The sequence below is a fragment of the Malus sylvestris genome, chromosome 6 (assembly GCF_916048215.2).
Source record: "Malus sylvestris chromosome 6, drMalSylv7.2, whole genome shotgun sequence".
Classification (NCBI taxonomy): Eukaryota; Viridiplantae; Streptophyta; class Magnoliopsida; order Rosales; family Rosaceae; genus Malus; species Malus sylvestris.
In genome coordinates this window covers 31,179,880-31,197,987 of record NC_062265.1, presented here as the reverse complement: position 1 = coordinate 31,197,987, position 18,108 = coordinate 31,179,880, and the positions used below count along the sequence as shown (strand labels likewise).

The 18,108-nt window shown below is 34.9% G+C and overlaps 3 protein-coding genes and 1 pseudogene across 3 annotated transcripts; all 4 read left to right on the top strand.

Moving 5' to 3' along the window:
* Window positions 1–7,067: 7,067 nt before the first annotated feature.
* LOC126626837 (transcription factor PRE3-like) lies at window positions 7,068–8,442 on the top strand. Its single transcript, XM_050296241.1, has 2 exons — window positions 7,068–7,477; window positions 8,065–8,442. The coding sequence occupies exons 1-2, from the start codon at window positions 7,349–7,351 to the stop codon at window positions 8,212–8,214; spliced, it is 279 nt and encodes a 92-aa protein (XP_050152198.1). The 5' UTR covers window positions 7,068–7,348; the 3' UTR covers window positions 8,215–8,442.
* A 3,941-nt stretch (window positions 8,443–12,383) lies between these two features.
* Window positions 12,384–14,863, top strand: LOC126627348 (vacuolar protein sorting-associated protein 29). The gene is made up of 4 exons (XM_050296814.1): window positions 12,384–12,512; window positions 12,676–12,849; window positions 13,465–13,602; window positions 14,356–14,863. The coding sequence occupies exons 2-4, from the start codon at window positions 12,718–12,720 to the stop codon at window positions 14,659–14,661; spliced, it is 576 nt and encodes a 191-aa protein (XP_050152771.1). The 5' UTR covers window positions 12,384–12,512; window positions 12,676–12,717; the 3' UTR covers window positions 14,662–14,863.
* A 661-nt stretch (window positions 14,864–15,524) lies between these two features.
* LOC126625614 (uncharacterized) lies at window positions 15,525–16,112 on the top strand (annotated as a pseudogene).
* A 1,002-nt stretch (window positions 16,113–17,114) lies between these two features.
* LOC126625381 (uncharacterized) lies at window positions 17,115–18,011 on the top strand. Its single transcript, XM_050294485.1, has one exon. The coding sequence runs from the start codon at window positions 17,187–17,189 to the stop codon at window positions 17,775–17,777; it is 591 nt and encodes a 196-aa protein (XP_050150442.1). The 5' UTR covers window positions 17,115–17,186; the 3' UTR covers window positions 17,778–18,011.
* The last annotated feature ends 97 nt before the right edge of the window (window positions 18,012–18,108 follow it).

The window sequence follows — 18,108 nt, the reverse complement described above, 5'->3', positions numbered from 1 at the left end:
CCTAGAAGGATTTTGATACAAATTGTAAACAAATTGAAACACCAACAAGTGTGTAGCTTCAATTAGACCTTAATTAAACTCACTTGGACGGTTGAGTCGGTGTCATTCTAAATTAACAAAATAGTGTATATCCCATCATCTTGATTGTGAATATTAATAGTACTAAATCATTGTTTTATTCCCTCGATGCATGGAAAGAAGAGAAGATGACTCTTTTAATTAAGTTCTAGACGTGCAATTGCTTTTTAACGACAAAATTAACAGTAATCATCGATCAGTATTGTGCTTTAAGTTTAACAATATTTCCAGATATTACCATGCATCAAGTAAAATCCATGTATTAGTTTGCAATTGTTCTAATTAATGAAGTTATATCACAAAGAAGATGTATTTATTATAGGCGTCATGAGCAAGTTTTATATTAGGTTGCATTACTCAAGAATTGGGAGAGATTGAATGAACAATGTGACCAACTCATTTAATTTAACTCATGACTTTTAAGTGTATATTAAGAATAATGCTAGTGAGACTAAATTTGTAGACAAAATTTTTTAAATTAAATGATATGGAAGTTGATAATTGGATTATTACTTAAGTGCTAATAAACGTACTCATTTTCTATTAGTGACACTTCATTTAGTTTGTAAATTTTGTTTACAAATTTAATCTGTCTAGCATTACTTATATATAGTAGTGTGGGACACACCTTTTTTATTTAAGAAACACTAATGAAAATGACTTGAAAACTCAAAGTTTTAATCAAAATGATAAAAATGTGTTGTAATTGAATAGTAGCATGAGTGACTTTTTAGAGTAAAAATATCTTTAACGTTAAAAGTAAACGATACCAGAAATGTTTCGTTAAGATTCTCTTTTATTTATTCTATATTAATAATGTAGATAAGTCAGAAATTAAAATAATTTTAATATCTATATGTTAGTAAACACAAAAAAAGTGAAAAATTATTAAAAGAAACCATGATTTTTTTTACTCCCTCTGTTTCTCCTCCTCTCCCCGATCAAAACCCCAACCTTACCTGAACCAAAACTCCACTACCATCAGCCAAACCCAACCGAAACCACAACTGCCATACTCTGCCACCTTCTCTCTGCTCTATTTTCTCCCTCGATCTCGGGCCCAAATACTCACCTCCTCATCCTTCCCCAGATCTGAACCCCCCCTTTTTTGTATTAAAATTCATGGCTGGATGTGGGGAATTAGAAGTTGTCATTCTTATAACTAAACAAGTTATTATAGTACCTCTACTAGCTTGTTTTGACATTGTTAGTTTGACTTTAATCTTTGTTTTACTATATTGGGTTAAGCTTTATCCTTAATTTATTCATATATTAACCTCGACAATATGTTGGAGAACCCGTTAATTGGTAATACACAATTCAAATTAAAAAGACCAAACAATGCCAAATATAAAACATATAATTTGAAGTAGGTGGTCATTTACCATAGTGGTGGAAAGGAGTTGAGCTCTTGCATAATGACGTGGGTTCAAACCATGTCGGTGACTGGTCTAACAAAATCTATCGTTTCATAAAAAAAAAACATATAGTTTGAAGGAAGATATTCGTGTCCACTTATGGGTATACATACTTGTTCATCTACTCATAATTAATGTATTTTTATTATTTGAAGGAAGATACCAAAACTGTCGATTTGTTATGCACACATTGATGACTAAACGGGCTCTAAATTAAATAGTTTATTGTAGAGTGAAAATACGTTAATTATAAGTGAGTGAGCAAGCAGTACCCATAGAGTGGATATAAGTATTGTCCTTAAGAGGTCTCTTCACTAAAAGATGTCCATGATGTATTTTACATATGTGTACATGCCTTTTGAGGAAATGGATCTCCATCTTTTTTTAAATAAAAAAGGGAACTAGTTGTAGGATCCACTCTAAGTTGAACTTCAACGATCTACACCATCTATTTTGTACGTCTCGATTAATATCCTTACAAAAAGTTTAATTCAATCCAGAACTATGTGCCTATTTAATTATAACAATGAAATTTCAATGTTTCTTAGAGAATTAAGTGGTCTTCAATTTATCTGAACTCAATTAGAAGATTCAAATATTTTCGATTTGGCTAATATTTTGTAAGGATGATCGATGAGGTGTAACTTGAAAAATAGGCTGTTTAGAACGTTAAAGTTCGATGTGGAGTGAGCCTTGCAACTAATCTTTGTGTTTTTTTATTTATTTTTATTTATATATTTATAAAAATGAAGATTTATTCCCTTCAAGGCCTCCTATAAGTGTGTGTGTGTGTGTGTATACAGATTCTTTAAGGAAAGGGATCCCCATTTTTCATAAAATGGGGATTAGTTGTGGGGTCAACACCACATTGAACTTCAATGATCCAAACCGTCGGAGATGCTAAAGTTGGATCTCAACAACTAATCTCCATTTGTTTTTTATAAAAATAGGGATCATTCACTTTAAAGGGCCTGATATACCATGGATCTCTTCCAATTATCGTTAGCTAAAGTTGGATAAGGAGTGGAATTGGAGATGATTTTTATTTTTATTTTTATTTCTCCCTAATTTTAGCTAGAAGCTCGTTTAGAGAATCCGCCAGAGATGCTACAATAAAATCTCTATATAGTCATAATTGTCGCATCCAGGCCCGGGGTCCACCACATCCCGAGCCCGCTCCATCACGGTAGCACGATATTGTCTGATTTGGGTCCCGACTACGCTCTCACAGTTTTGTTTATAGGAACTCACCCGAGAACTTCCCAGTGGGTCACCCATCATGGGATTACTCTCGCGCGCTACTCGCTTAACTTCGGAGTTCCCATGGAACCCGAAGTCAGTGAGCTCCCAAAAGGCCTCGTGCTAGGTAGGGATGAGAATATACATATAAGGATCACTCCCCTAGACGATGTGAGATCTTACAATAATGTTTGGACCAAACCAAATTTATAACTATATGGAGGTGTAGTTAAAAAGAATATAGTTTTTTTTACTTATAATTATCCTTTGTATGGATACAAATAACCACACAACGAAACATGCACATTTTCATGATTTTTTTATTTTACAATAATTTTCAATATGAAACATTGAAAATAGAGATTAATCTCTAAAATATTTTATTTATTCTAAATTTTTTGCTGTAACAATAATGCATATTTTTTTACTTTAATAATTATTACTATGTGGAGGCAAGTTTCTTAAAATGAAACCTAAAAAATTTATAACTTATTACAATGTGAAGTTTATTTTAATAGTTGGTCTTAATTGGAACCGTAATTTTTATGACTACACGAAAATTATTTCTTTATAGAATTTTACCACTATATAGACGTTAATTTATAGTATATATTTCATGAATTATGATGGTTTTAGTGCTAGTTGTCGGATGAGGTATATATATAGACGGACATATAGCTAATTATTTGCTTAACATATATAGATGTGAAAGAATGTGCATCGCTAATCACACGTACTAAACTACTAATTTCTGAATTAATTATCCTGAAACCCATCTGGTTGGTAAGTTAATCAGTTAACTTGGACTGTCTGTTAAAGCTCAATCAAACTCACCTAGGCTTAAAAATAGTTTAATTAAGCCTACCCTTCACCGACTTAATTGGAGAGTGGGACTTTGATGAATTAATATATATCTATCTCAATTAAATAAGTAACATTTAAGAAACTTGAAGCTCAAATAGTTAAAAATGATTATTTTTGCACATGAAGTTCTGTGTTGTTTCATTTCCGTATCTTTTGACAAATAAATACTAACCATAATAATAATTAAGACATGAAAAAGTACATCTACATGAGCTAGCAGATAATGTGCTTAAATTATAATATAAGGAGATAGTACTGACTCCAAACTACAAAGCATATGCTAAGAGACTAAAGAGTATCACTATATCTTTCTTGGAGTCTCAGACTGAACTGTATATAAACACAATCTGAAAACAGCAGCCCACTGGAAATTGGAATCACTAGGGTTTGGAAGTCCTAACATAAACAATTATGATTAATTAATTAAGAAATGAGGTTCGAGCACAGTCCTCGCTGTCCATTGGATCTCAAGGTCATGTGCCTGCGAGATGCACGCTGAGCCCTAGGTCTTCTCATCACTGGTCACTTGTTTAAATTCCCACCAAGCATATATTATTAACATCCACCTAAACTTTAATCATCTAATCAAGCAGCTGCATCGATCATTGCTGCTTGTTTCTTTCTGTGTGCTGATGTATGTACATTTGTTTTCCATTTTGTCGTGTCCCGTTTTTAGATACTTCAGGAGTTTGTTTGCTGGACTCACATCACATGGCAATAAAACTTCTTTAGCGTCTAATTATTTAAACTCGTATGAAAGTCGAATGTTAATTTGCATTGGTTTTAATAAATTTCAGGACTTGTTGCTACGAATAGCGAAAAGTTAAACTCTTGTTCTTCTTCTTTTATAGTGAAGTTCTAATCTTATATCTTATTCTTCTAGGGTTAGCTAAACTTTTCGTCTTTGCACCTCAAATTAGGGTTTAAGATTTAGGTCTTATTCAAACAAACAAATAATGAAAGGCATTATTTGGAGTTTTCTTTACTAACTTTTGCAATGTAACATGAACATTAACTCGTAAAAAATCATGAAAAGAAGTCACTCATAAATATTGATTGTTAATTTACTAAAAGCGGCTATAAGTCCGACTCTCAAATCTCCTTTTTAGATAAGTTAAACTCGTAACTTATTTCTCTAGGGTTATCGTCAAATCATAAATCTCATGCAAGCAAAGCAAATAATGAAAGGCTTATAGCTAAAAATGTATATATTGGGGACCACTATACATGCTGGGGATATTTTTGGTGCTTCTGTTCTACATACTAATACTATGTTGCAAGTGGATAATATATATATTGACCCTGCAGGAAGTAATTGTTATGAACATTTGTTTAAGTTTAGAGATTTTTCAGGACCTTCCAGGTATATTTATAAATTTAATTGCTTTGTTTACAAAAAAATTTAGTGAACTTTAACGAAAAGCTCCCGGTACTATTCACTTTAACGAAAAACCACATTTTTACACTAAAATGTCAATCCTGATACTATTCATTTTACCATTTATTTTGTCCTTATCATTAAAACTCAAAGTTTTCAAGCCCTTTTCATTAGTTTTCCTAAAAATTTATGCATACTTAATTGGTCAACTTTCCAGTAGCCTTACAACTATATTAATTGGACTGGATCATCACAAGCACGTGTTTGGGGAAATCATGTTCAGTTTGTCTATATATATACATCTCTATAAATATTGATCAAAACTACTACAAATTTGCTAGATCTTTATTCTCGATCACTAAGTGTGATTATATTTCTGCATCCATATATATAATATATTATTTGTTTGGTTATGAATGTACTATTTATGATTAGTATATTAAAATTAAGATTCCACAGCAAGTGCGCTTGTGCATCACCAGAAGAGCAATGCCATCATCAAGATCATCAAAATCAAATTGGATACTATATATATATATATATATATATATATATATATATATATATATATATCTATATCTATGTATCAATGTGCTTCAGAGTTAATTGTTGCATGTGCATGGGCAAGTTTTTCTATTTTCATATAAGCGATCCTAAGAAAGGAATTTCGAACTCGAAAGTATGAGTGTAGAGAAACACTCCTTAAACAACCGATCTCCAACACTCTTGAAAAAATAAAAAATAAAAAATAAAAAATAAAAAACGAACTACCAATACGGAAAAGTTCAATGATTCAAACCTTTGTACTCGATGGGAGCAAACTCATAATAGGCACTCCCGCATCATTAACTTGTACAAGGAAGAGGCACGATAGCAAAGATCAATCCATCTTAAATAGTGCAATGCAGGTAAATCAAATTTTTAGATCAAATTTGCAAATTATGCGATGTGTCACCAATAAAAAATATGCACATTAATCAACACTTAAGTAATAATTCATTTATCAACAACCACATCATATGATTTTCAAATTACAGTTTAAATAGGTGATCTCCCTAACATTAGCTGAAAAAAATATATCAATAGCTCAAAACTCGAAACAGTGTAGTAGGAACAAAATTGGTTGTTTAACTTGGCAATATTCTTGCATCAACTAGCTAGGATCATAGTGTGTATAGTGATCTCACCACAAACTTTATCATACAATATGACTTGCAATTAGCATATATAGCATATAATGAAGTCATGAATCGCAATGCCCAGGAGTCAGGGTCGGTGTAACAGTTAGGTTCAGTGATGACACATGGCGCCATGTCATCTGGCTTGAACATGGTTGGTTTGTTCATCACTTTGACTGGTCAACACTTAAGACCGTTCATCACGTAGCCCTACTTTTGGCTGTTCCTCAATCTCACACACACATTGCACAATATACACACAAGACACAACATTGATCCAGCACACTTATTTTTCTTTCTTTACATTTTCTATTATTCACATACTAATTAAACAAATAAAATATCATAATATTGGATTTTTTTTATATATAACTAGATTTCGCGAAGACAAATGTTAGTCGTACTGATATTATTTTTCAACTAAAATTTTGAAAATTATACAACACTATAAGGAAGATGTTTTATCATAAAAAGTTTCCTTGTAAATAGCAATGTAGCTATACAATTAAGTCATATTTAACTTTAAGGAGATGTTAATGGCACATCAAAAAAATTTTATTTTATATTTTTTTATATATAACTGTATATATATTTTTTCTAAATATAAAAAAAAAAATTGAAGTGTACAATAACTTTTTTAAAGTGCCACCCTAACTTTTTCAATTCTCTTGAAATTCTTGTATTTACAGATTACAATACATACATCTCTAGCTCTCTCTTTTTTAAATTTATTTCTCACAGACAGTCATACATGAAGACGTGAAACGAAGTTCACTTGAGAGATCCAAAATTTGCAAAACACAAGATGCAGGGACATTAATTATGGCGTATCTCTAGCAACTTGATGAGTTGATTTTCTCTTTCTCTCTCCTCTCCAAAACCCTATATAAATACAGACTTAGCCCACCCCTTTCTCTCATGCAATTGTCTTCAACATTACCTAACATCCAACAGCTTCTATTTTTGCTCTCTCTCTCTCTCTCTCTCTCTCTCTCTCTCTCTCTCTCTCTCTCTAAAATACCAGAAACATAGCTCCATAACTTGTCTTCAACACTGGTTCTCTTGCCACACTTTCTGACCCATATAAATTCCTTCCCATTTGTCCCCTTGAGTTAACATCAGTTTTCTGCTCGATCTTTAAGTATTTTACATTTCACATACACCTTTAATATTACCAATTCACACACCTAGCTATGTCTAGCCGAAGGTCAAGATCTAGGCAATCAGGTGGCTCAAGAATCTCCGACGATCAGATTAATGATCTTGTTTCCAAGTTGCAACAGCTTCTTCCTGAGATTCGCAATAGTAGACGTTCTGACAAGGTATATAGACATATCTATCTTTTTCATTATTTATGAATATTTTTCATCCTTTGTTTTCTCTTAGGTTTTGGCTTCTCTTGCATATGAGATCACTATCGAAAGCGGAAAAATAATATAATCGAAGAAACTTCTGGGGTTTTCCTTGCTCTAGATCCAAAGAAAAGCAAAAATGGTAAAACAAATAATGATGGTAATGCATCAAGTTTGCATTTACTGGGGTCCTGTAGCCGCTATAATATTTTAGTTATGTCCTTATCTTACTATTTGATCAAGAGATAAAGTAGAACATTTACTGCAAGCTATTGGCGGTATCCTAGTGGAGAGGTTAACTGTGCAGAATGATGGATAAGAATATGTTAGGTCCATGGTTTGAAACCCTCTCGTTTAACAAAAGAAAAAGGTAGAGATTTGAGTGTGAGATCGTTTCATATATATATATATCCGGGAAATTTATTTTCTTAGTAAAATTTTCTAACAAATTTTGGCATTGGAAGTTGAAATGAGTTAACCTATACTTTACAGTGCTAATTCAAGTCAAAAGAATGTGATATATCATGCTAATCAAAGTCATTTACATATGCACACAGGTTTCAGCATCCACAGTGCTACAAGAAACGTGCAACTACATTAGAAACTTGCACAGAGAGGTGGACGATCTAAGTGAGCGGCTGTCCGAGTTATTGGCAACAACTGACACTGCCCAAGCTGCTGTAATCAGGAGCTTACTTTTGCAGTAGAAGGAATTGATTAAGGGCACTATGATTAATTCACCAGTAGAGTATCGTCGTCACCAGTTTATGTAATAGGCATCGTTTTTCTTCTCTCATCTGGTCCTTAGCTATCGTTCTAGGGTTTTTGTTCAGAAGGTTTATAAACTATGATGGTCTAGAGAATCCTTTTGCTAAGTTATAGTAATGTGTTATGGAGTTGATATAATAAATGGACTTGATCAGTCTTCTTATTTAGAGTCTCATCTTTTAGTTCATGTGGATATTACTTGGCATGCATGCTTCTCGTTCGTCCGACAATTAAGCTAAAAATAAGTAGCATTTGGAATCGAACTAATTAATTGATACAAACATAAGCTAATTCGTTTGGAATATATTCTGAAGGAAAATGATTTATGCACCATTTTTCTCCTTTTATCTAATCTGTTTATTTATTTCATTTGATTCTCCTTTACTTTATACCCAATCAAAAAACTGAATTAAACATGTATGTGGATGACAATCGTTTCCCTAGTTTGAACTCTTCCAGTATATGAAAAATGTTATGCAACTACGTATGCAAATTGGAAAGTAAAATTAAGGCCCGTTCTTTAATTGGAGAATGGCATGGGGTGCAACTTCTGAAAACAAGCAAAGAAGCTGAGATAAGCAAGCAACATTTGACTTTTTCTTCCGCTAACGATATACTGGTAATGCACATAGCTAGCTAGATAACATATATCTTCAGGCCAGTCATGCCTGATCCAATATCCATAACTTGTTTATACATACATACTCATGGAACCAAAATAACCATGTAGTTCAGAGAGAGAGAGAGAGAGAGAGAGAGAGAGAGCTACAGTATTGACTTTGTATGCACAAGCGTGGAATTCGTGATGACGACAATTATACATTAACTTCTTATGTAATCCCAATATTATAGGGTATATCAACGCAATTTTTGACTCTTGGGTCAGAGAGAAACTTTTGCTCGATGACAATTATAATACTTCGACTAATGATAGGCAGACCTTTTTAAACTAAATTTACAAAACAAATTATGTGTTATCAATAGAAAATAAGGAAAACTAATGAAAATGGCTTGAAAACTTTGAGTTTTAATGATAAGAACAAAATAAAAGGTAAAGTGAATAGTACAAGGATTGACTTTTTAGTGTAAAAATGTGGTTTTTCGTTAAAGTGAATAGTACCAGATGCTTTTCGTTAAAGTTCCCTAGAAAATAAGCATGTTGAGTGGCTCAGTATTTTACTCACTAATAACGAACCAATTACTCAAAAGTGGTTATATAATATTATTAATTTATGTGTTATATAAGATATGGTTGATACCTAATGAACTTAAGAGTATGATTTTAGTTATAAATAAAATAATTATACCACGTGATAGTATGATAGTAAAAAAAAAAAATCAAAAGAAAAAAATTCAAAAAATTAATTCAACCATGCATTCTTCATGGTGATCATGGGCTGGTGTGATAGTACTGTAGCTTGTAAATATCCTTTATCAATATAGAACATATTATATTTATACCACATGATGGTATGATGGTCAAAAAAAAAAAAAAAAAATCAAAAGAAAGAAAATTCAACCATGCATTCTTCATGGTGATCACGGGCTGGTGTGATAGTACTATTAGCTTGTAAATATCCTTTATTAATATAGATTTATGGTTCGTTAATCACGCCGGCGACTCAGGTTCAGTCCCAAACAGGTCACAACGAATCCATACTGTACGAGTACAGCAAAGGTGGAAGAATTAGTTGCCATGGCCAGTTGGCCACACATGAACTTTGGCTCAGGCGTTTCACGTACGTACGCTAGCTTGGTTTTCCGTATGAGATAATTGGGACTTGTGTTGGGGCTAAAATTAGGGAGAGATATTTTTAGTGTGATTGTAATACATAGTGATATGTCACATAACACATAATTAAAGAAAAGTTTCTCAAGTGATTTTTTAATAGTATAATAACATATAAAGTGTCGTCCCATATTTCAATCAAACTGAAATATCTCACAAAATTAGAATGCATGAACCGTGGTGGTTTTGCAATTTAAACCCTACATGTTACATTACATATTTTATAATGACCACATTTTTTTGCCATCAATATCCATCACTGCGCGGTTCTAATGCATGAACTGCTCTGAAATATGATCCTCTAGCATGAATCTGATTTTAATATTTTATCATGTGGGCCTAGGGAAAAAAAATCAAGGCACCATGCCTTTTTTTATGAGTTAGGTACCATATATGGAAAATTTTCTCATATCAGATAATGGTTAGAATTATCGTTTATAACCTTTTTTTTTACTAGTAAGCTACACATTGAGTCTATCATAAATTTCAGTCAATATTATATATACTCCATCATTATGTATACAAATCGAATCAAAACTTTTCACTTAATTAATTAATATATACTTCAATAATAGTACCATTAAAAGATAAACTTGTATATATAATATAGTTCAAGTTGGAAAAGAGCTGCATTCATCCAAAAGAAGGAAAGAAAAAGAATTAGGGTTCTTTAGTGTTGCATGACTAAATTGGGTGTGTTCAGATAAGGAGAATGAGAATGTGTTCCTGATGAACCCATTGTTTATTACTCGATGAGGAATGAAAAGTGTCGCAGGTTCCTCCATAAATTAGGAATCACATTCCTGATATTCAAGAAATTGAATTCCGAAGGGAGGAGGTCGGATAAGGTAAGGCAGAACTGGAATGAAAAATTTCATACCTAAACTAACCTCACATTTTTCTCGAATTACCAAAATACCCTTTTTGCCATGAACAAAAAAACAATAGAGCTGCTCTCTTATCTTTTTCATTTTTTCTACCGCGCGCTGCTCTCTCTTCTTCCTTATTTTTTTAAGGAAAACTAATGAAAAAGACTTGAAAACTTTGAGTTTTAACGATAATGACAAAATAAAGGGTAAAGTTTTCGTTAAAGTGAACAGTACCAGAAACTTTTCGTTAAAGTTCCCTTTTTTTTTCCTTCTTAATTTTTTGTCTCTCTTCTTCTATTTTACTTTTTTTCTACAACCAGCTTGGTTGAATTCTATTCTGTCAATGATGTGCAAACCACGAAGAGGAGTAATATCAATTTAAGGGATTTTTCACATAATGATCAAAATGATTGATGGTGGATAATTTCAAGAACCACTTCTATCGATTTTAAATCTCATTAACTAAAATGAGGAGTAATAACAATTTAAGGGACCATTTTGCCTCAAATTATATTGAAAAACATTGTGATCAGCGCATTAATAAGTCTCAGTTGGCTAGCTCTTGGTTGCCTTCTCAGATCCAATCTCGTCCATTCTTATCATCAAATGACTTAAAAATCGTACATCACACTGATATTGTTAATTGCGTTAAGGGCTTAGATTAAGATTGCGTAAACATTAGTTTTGTGATATGATTGTCAAAATATTGTGCAAAATGTTACGACTTACTGCGAAAGACCTAACAATCCAACAGGTGAAAAATCGTTTTTGTTTATAAAATTGATTTCCTAAATAGTTGAGGCAAAAGCCATGAGAGATTGTAATTGGAAATCAAATCAAATCATACTGTTGAACGATACTTATTTACTTATTGGTTACTATTTTACGGTTTAGTGGTAATCTCTGTTTCCCTTACTACCTTACTTCGGTCGGCTCAAACAATGACAAGTTTGTCGACTATTAACTTGGCTCGGCCAAATTACAACCTGACTCAAACAACCCCTTATCTTATGAGTGAGAGGTCTCAAATTCTTTTTTTATCAGTGAAAAGTCTAAAGTTCGAATTTATATTGATAATGAATCCAATACCTAATTATGATTGATCCACTAAATGTTGTAACCCAAAAACTCTATCACTAGTGCCGTTGTGTATATGATATGTGGTCTAATAACCAAGTGGATAAAATGTTGGACTTTAACTCGTGCATACCGGGTTCGAAACTTTAACAGTTTCAAATCTTCTCCCTCTCTATTGATAATAATTAATTAAAAAAAACCCTGGGCCTCAGTCTTGTTGGGCATCTTTGTCATTTCATATGCTTATTGGGTGGGGCATTTGAGTTTTTTTTTTTGTAATGTAAGCTCAAAACATAGGCCCAAAAGACCGGGGCTCCCCGCTCTATGACTCGAAACGACGCCGTTACCCTTTAAAAGTCCGTTGACAAAAAAACAGTACTCCAGAAAAAATAAAATAAAAAACAAAAATTTAAGGAGGAAGAAAGAATTTCAGAGCTCGTCAAACAACGAAGGAGGTTTTACAATTTCCATGCCGTAAGCTTTCTGCAAGATCATTCCTCAGGTACGATCCCAACTCTCTTGAATCCCATTCAATTTATTCCCAGTTATTTAATTGTATTTAGTTTATGCTAATCACTGATTAATTAGTTCATCCGAATAGGAATACTCGTGATTTCATATGCTTTGTTTTAATTTTTATATTTAATTTTTGGGGTTTTTGGCAGGTTTTGTAGGTGGGTTTTGATTAGTGGCGAGAGTGAGTGAGGATGGTGTTGGTGTTGGCCTTGGGGGATTTGCACATACCCCACAGGGCACCTGATCTGCCTGCAAAATTCAAGTCCATGCTTGTTCCTGGCAAGATCCAGCACATCATCTGCACTGGAAATCTTTGTATCAAAGTATGTTTCTTTGTGTGTTTCTGTTGATTCTCATTGATTTCCTTCAATTTTGGTTATTGGGTTTCGATTAATTCCCATTTCGAAGTGATCCTTGGGTTAGTTTTGCTGTGTTTTTCTCTGTTTGGTTGCCCGAAAGTAAAATCTTGCATATAGGAAAGGCATTCCGAATGTGGGTTATTGTTGAACTTACGTGCATGTTCCACTGTAGACTTTGGATTAAGAATAATTTAAAGAAATCAATGTCAATCGGATACGATTATAGGAGATAGGCATCAACCCGTGTGTTTATTTATTTTGAACGTGAAGAATTTCTTGTTACTGACTGCTTGAGTGGGTAATGTCTGCATATAGCCTCTTGCTATTGCTAGATTCTTGGATAGAACTTTCATTTGGTTAATTTGTACATTTACTCTAACATCTATTACTTTGCCAGTTATTACTCTAACATCTATTACTTTCATTTGGTCTTCATGTATTGTAACTGCTCATGCAATGGCTAATAATCTACTTTTAGTTCTTGTAGCACTACTACCATAGAAATAAGTTTCTTAAGGTCACATATTATTTTGGTAGTACATTATTCCACTTCTCATAGTTTGCTACTAATAATTCCAGGAAGTTCATGATTACTTGAAGACTCTTTGTCCCGACTTGCATATTACTCGAGGTGAGTATGATGAAGAGACAAAGTATCCAGAGACCAAAACCCTAACAATCGGTCAGTTCAAGCTAGGGCTGTGCCATGGCCACCAGGTTGGCTTCCCCTTTATCTCTTCACATATTTTTATCTATCAATGTCATTGAGAATAGCAAAACTATGTATGTTTTAATACCTCAAGACTTTGCATTTGACCTGTCACCAAGCAGATGATCATTACTTCTCCTTCTATTGTCCTCTGTACACCAAGTCGTTTCCGGTTATTTGGATCAAATACTTATGCTGAAACCATTCCCTTACACCCAGGACACCTTTCCTGTTATTGTCTAAGCTTATGATGTCACTTCATCATATTCCTATTTGTAGATTCACAATGCCTTCAGCATGAAGCATATTACTCTTTCTTGCGGTTTAGGAAAAAATAAGAATAAGTAATACTTGAAAGGTGTTCTGTGATCGTTCGAAGAGATCAATAATAAATTGCATTACTTTATCTGTTTATTCTACCTAGAGAAGTCCATCAAGAGTAGAAAAAAATGGAACTTTAGCTCCTGAAAGATTTTGAGTTGGTACCTCTTTTGAATAGGAACAGGTGTACTGCTACCATATCATTTTCGTTTTGTTGCTGAAACAGTTGGTACCTTTGTGATGAACGGAAGTAGTTCATGTGGTTATTTGGAATGAGGCAATTAGATACAGTACTGCGATGGTGTTTACGTTTGGCATATCGCATTCTTTTTAAATTTGATTGTCATGAGAGAATCTGTGTCAAGGATTTTCCTTTCCTTGTATATCTTCATATTTCACTGGGCGATAATTAAGTTGTAACTTGATATGATGTTCTGTAGGTTATTCCATGGGGAGACCTAGACTCACTAGCCATGCTTCAGAGGCAGTTGGATGTAGATATCCTTGTGACAGGCCACACCCATCAGTTCACCGCGTACAAACATGAAGGAGGTGTCGTTATAAACCCAGGGTCTGCCAGCGGCGCTTATAGCAGCATCACCTATGATGTCAACCCGAGCTTTGTCCTCATGGACATTGATGGTCTTCGTGTGGTTGTTTATGTCTACGAACTCATCGATGGAGAGGTTAAGGTTGACAAGATTGATTTCAAGAAGACAACCGCCGCTACCCACTCCGCTCATTGAACTCGAATTTCACGTACTGCTTTGTTATAGACTTGGGATAGCTGTTCTATGTTTGTAATTTTGTCAAATGGTACAAATTCTGGTTTTATAGTGATTGACCATACAAACATCCTTGTTTATGGAAAATTTGGTACATAAACAAGATTTTAATCTTAGAATTTCTTGATATGGCAAGAAACAGAAAAAGAGATCTCCAATGTTATCTCGTGGGTTACTGATTCTACAGTCAAGTGATATTCTTTTTACTTCTAAGTAAACGTCTTAGGTTTTTTTTTTTTTTTTTTGGTCAAAGTAAACGACTTAGGTTTGATACAAACACTTAATAAACATTAAAGGGTGCTAATCTAATCTATTTATATACGATTTATTGTCTGTTCAGTCTAGTTCTAAACCCCCAATCGACTTTAAACTCAACTACCCTCCGTCATCAAATCAAACTACAAACCATTTGGTAAAAACACAAAAACCATCTCCATCAAATCCATGCACGCATAAACACCACAGGCCTCGTCCACAAGCCTTTTGTAGCAAGCAGACGCGTTGCACATTTTCCTCAATTCCCCTGCTGGCCACAAACTTCACCCGCCCGCTCGATAGCCAACGGAGTTGAAAATCTCGATCAGTAGACCTGAAATACCACCATCCGAGGTTACTTGGCGCGGGAAACCAACCAAGAGAACCCCTTTTGGTTTGTTCCCATGTCAGAAGCAAGGGTCTGGAGGTTGACAGTTATACCCTTCAGTTTGCTATCAAGGCATTCTGCCTTATGCCATTGGTTCTTGAAGGGAAGCAGTTACATAACCAGGTTTTGAAACTGGGTTTTGGCTCTGAGATCATAATTCAAACTGCCCTGATCAATATGTATGGTTTTTTCGGCGAGCTTGAATGTATGCGCAGCAAGTACAACATCCTGGTCTGTAATATCCAACATGCTTTCACAGGCATCTGTTCCCTACCAAGTTCAGCCGTTCCATGATCTAGGTGATTTCTACTCGCGCTCGTGAAATCACCGGTCATCCTGAGAACACGATCTAGAAGACTTTTCAAGATGGTAGTGCATCTTACAATTGAACAAGAACAGTTGTTGGAGGGCCAAGAGCAACCGCAAGTTGATGATTATGTGTTGCAGTTTGAGCGGACAAAAAGTAAAACAACTGAGGAGTTAGAGAGGTTAAAAATCGAAGACTGCAGGAATCAATGCTTGATATGTATGGGAGAGATTCTGCGTGGTTCTGAAGCGATTCGCATGCCTTGCTCGCACAACAACCACGAGAGTTGTATAGTGAATTGGCTGGAGACGAGTAACCTCTGCAGGTTGTGCCAGTTTGCGACCGATGCGCCTGCTGAATCCTCATGACAAATTGTTTGTAGCTAGTACAAGTTGTTGGAGAAAAGTTTGTTATCAACTTTTCTGGCTGGGTTTTCGTACCAGCAAATTTGGTGCATTGTGAGTACTCCTTCCCCTTATTGGATTGATGACTGAACCGTCCTACCCGAATTCCAGGTCTTCGACTCAATCGAGTCATTAAACATAAGTTGACCGTCTAACAACATAACATGTTAAACCAATAATGAAACAAATTTCCGCCTAGCTTAATTTATTAACTAAGACTGGTTTCTGCGAACACATCTCTTCAACTACTCGATTTCTAAAATGCTATCTCTATGCAGCTGTAAATCTGTAAAGCATAACATGATTAAGTCTCTCCGGCTTTCGTGACCTGCGAAGGGAAATTCGGGTGATTCACAGCATCCAGAAAACCATCTCCAAGAACACCGCAGCATGTTTTTTTTTTTTTTCACACAAATCCGCCTTTAATTTCCCCCTCACATTGTCCGACATGTTACTTGCATAGAACTGCAGCACCGGCATGTTAGTCCGCAGCTCCAACTTTCGGCCTTACATACTGGCACGCAATGCTGCTGCCTTCCTCTAACGCTTGTGATTTGTAGGGTTAACCACATAGTTAATGTCATATCCATCCGGCAGCTCATTGATCTTGCTACCGATTTCTTGTGCAAGAGGATGTCACCGCTGTTCGGACAACCAAAAGCACTTATGACTATTTTTGACAGTACAACTTAATAGCGCTTCTTGAATTTATAATAAAAGTTCACATGTTTACACTTTCAATATAAGCGCTCATGAGCAGAAGTGCTTTATGCGTAAGCAGTCGCATACAAGACATCTTAGATTCCAAATTTAATACTAACTTTGACTCTTTTGGTTCGGTTGCTTTAGGGTTTTAATGTGGTTTTATTAAGAAAAGAAGTTACAAGATTTGAGTAGTTAAGTATGACAAGGACATAACAGTCATAACGACACTAATAGCATTGTTTTGCCTTAACTTTGAAGTCACTCCTTTCCTTAAACCACCAGGCCTGGCAAAGCCAAATCCGACTAAAATTACTAAAAGGTACACACAATATGTATATTACTAGTCCCCCATTAAGCTTTTCTCTTAACTTTCTTCTTTCTTTGTCCCCATAACTTTCTCTCTACTTCTTGTTCTTATTCTTCAAAGATGTCAAGCAACCGAGCCTTTGCACGCTGTGAAGTATGGCAGGAAGGCAGCGAACTCGCCGACGACAGTTCCTCGACGAAACCCGAGTTCTTGATTGATATGTATGCTCAATTTTCAAGGTACCCTCTAAGCTTCAAGGAGCAATGCCACGTTCTAACAGAGAGCAAAACATCCTGGTCTGTAATATCCAACATGCTTTCGCAGGCGTCAGTTCCCTACCAAGTTCAGCCGTCCATGATCCTGGCGATTTCCACCCGCGCTCGTGAAATCGCCCGTGATCCTGAGAACAAGAACCGGAAGACTATTCGGATGGTAGTGCAACTAACAGTTGAACAAGAACAGTTGTCGGAGGACCACGACCAAACGTTTGTGCCGCGGACAAAAGGTACACCAATTGAAGAGCTAGAGAGAGTCAAAATCGATGTCAGCGGGAAGCAATGTGTTATATGTTTGGAAGAGATGCAGCGTGGTTGTGAATCGATTCGCATGCCTTGCTCGCATGACTACCACGAGAGTTGCATAACGAATTGGCTGGAGACAAGTCACCTGTGCCCGCTGTGCCGGTTTGAGATGCCCGCTGCATCCTTGTGACAATTTTTGTAGCTAGTTTTTAGAAAATTCCTTGAAGAATAATGTGATCAAACTCTTATCGGATTATTAATCGGCGGATTATGTTCTTGATGTGTATGAAATTTTCCATCACTGAGACATGTAATATTCTTTTCTTGGTTCTTCTTTCTTTATCTTTTTTTATGTGCAAGTTGTTGGAGAAAAGTTTGGTATCAAATTTTCTGGCTGAGTTTTGGTACCAGCCAATTTGGTGCATGGATTGGTTGGTACCCTTTCCCCTTGTTGGATTGACGACAGAACTGCCTACCCAAGTTTCACATCTTCGACTCAATCGAGTAATTTAGCGTTATCA

Excerpts from the sequence above, each read along its gene's own strand:
- LOC126626837 (XM_050296241.1), top strand. The coding sequence starts at position 7,349 with ATGTCTAGCCGAAGGTCAAGATCTAGGCAATCAGGTGGCTCAAGAATC. Across the intron at positions 7,478-8,064 it reads ATAGTAGACGTTCTGACAAG|GTTTCAGCATCCACAGTGCT; the intron begins GTATATAGACAT and ends ATATGCACACAG.
- LOC126627348 (XM_050296814.1), top strand. The coding sequence starts at position 12,718 with ATGGTGTTGGTGTTGGCCTTGGGGGATTTGCACATACCCCACAGGGCA. Across the intron at positions 12,850-13,464 it reads CTGGAAATCTTTGTATCAAA|GAAGTTCATGATTACTTGAA; the intron begins GTATGTTTCTTT and ends TAATAATTCCAG. Across the intron at positions 13,603-14,355 it reads GGCTGTGCCATGGCCACCAG|GTTATTCCATGGGGAGACCT; the intron begins GTTGGCTTCCCC and ends GATGTTCTGTAG.
- LOC126625381 (XM_050294485.1), top strand. The coding sequence starts at position 17,187 with ATGTCAAGCAACCGAGCCTTTGCACGCTGTGAAGTATGGCAGGAAGGC.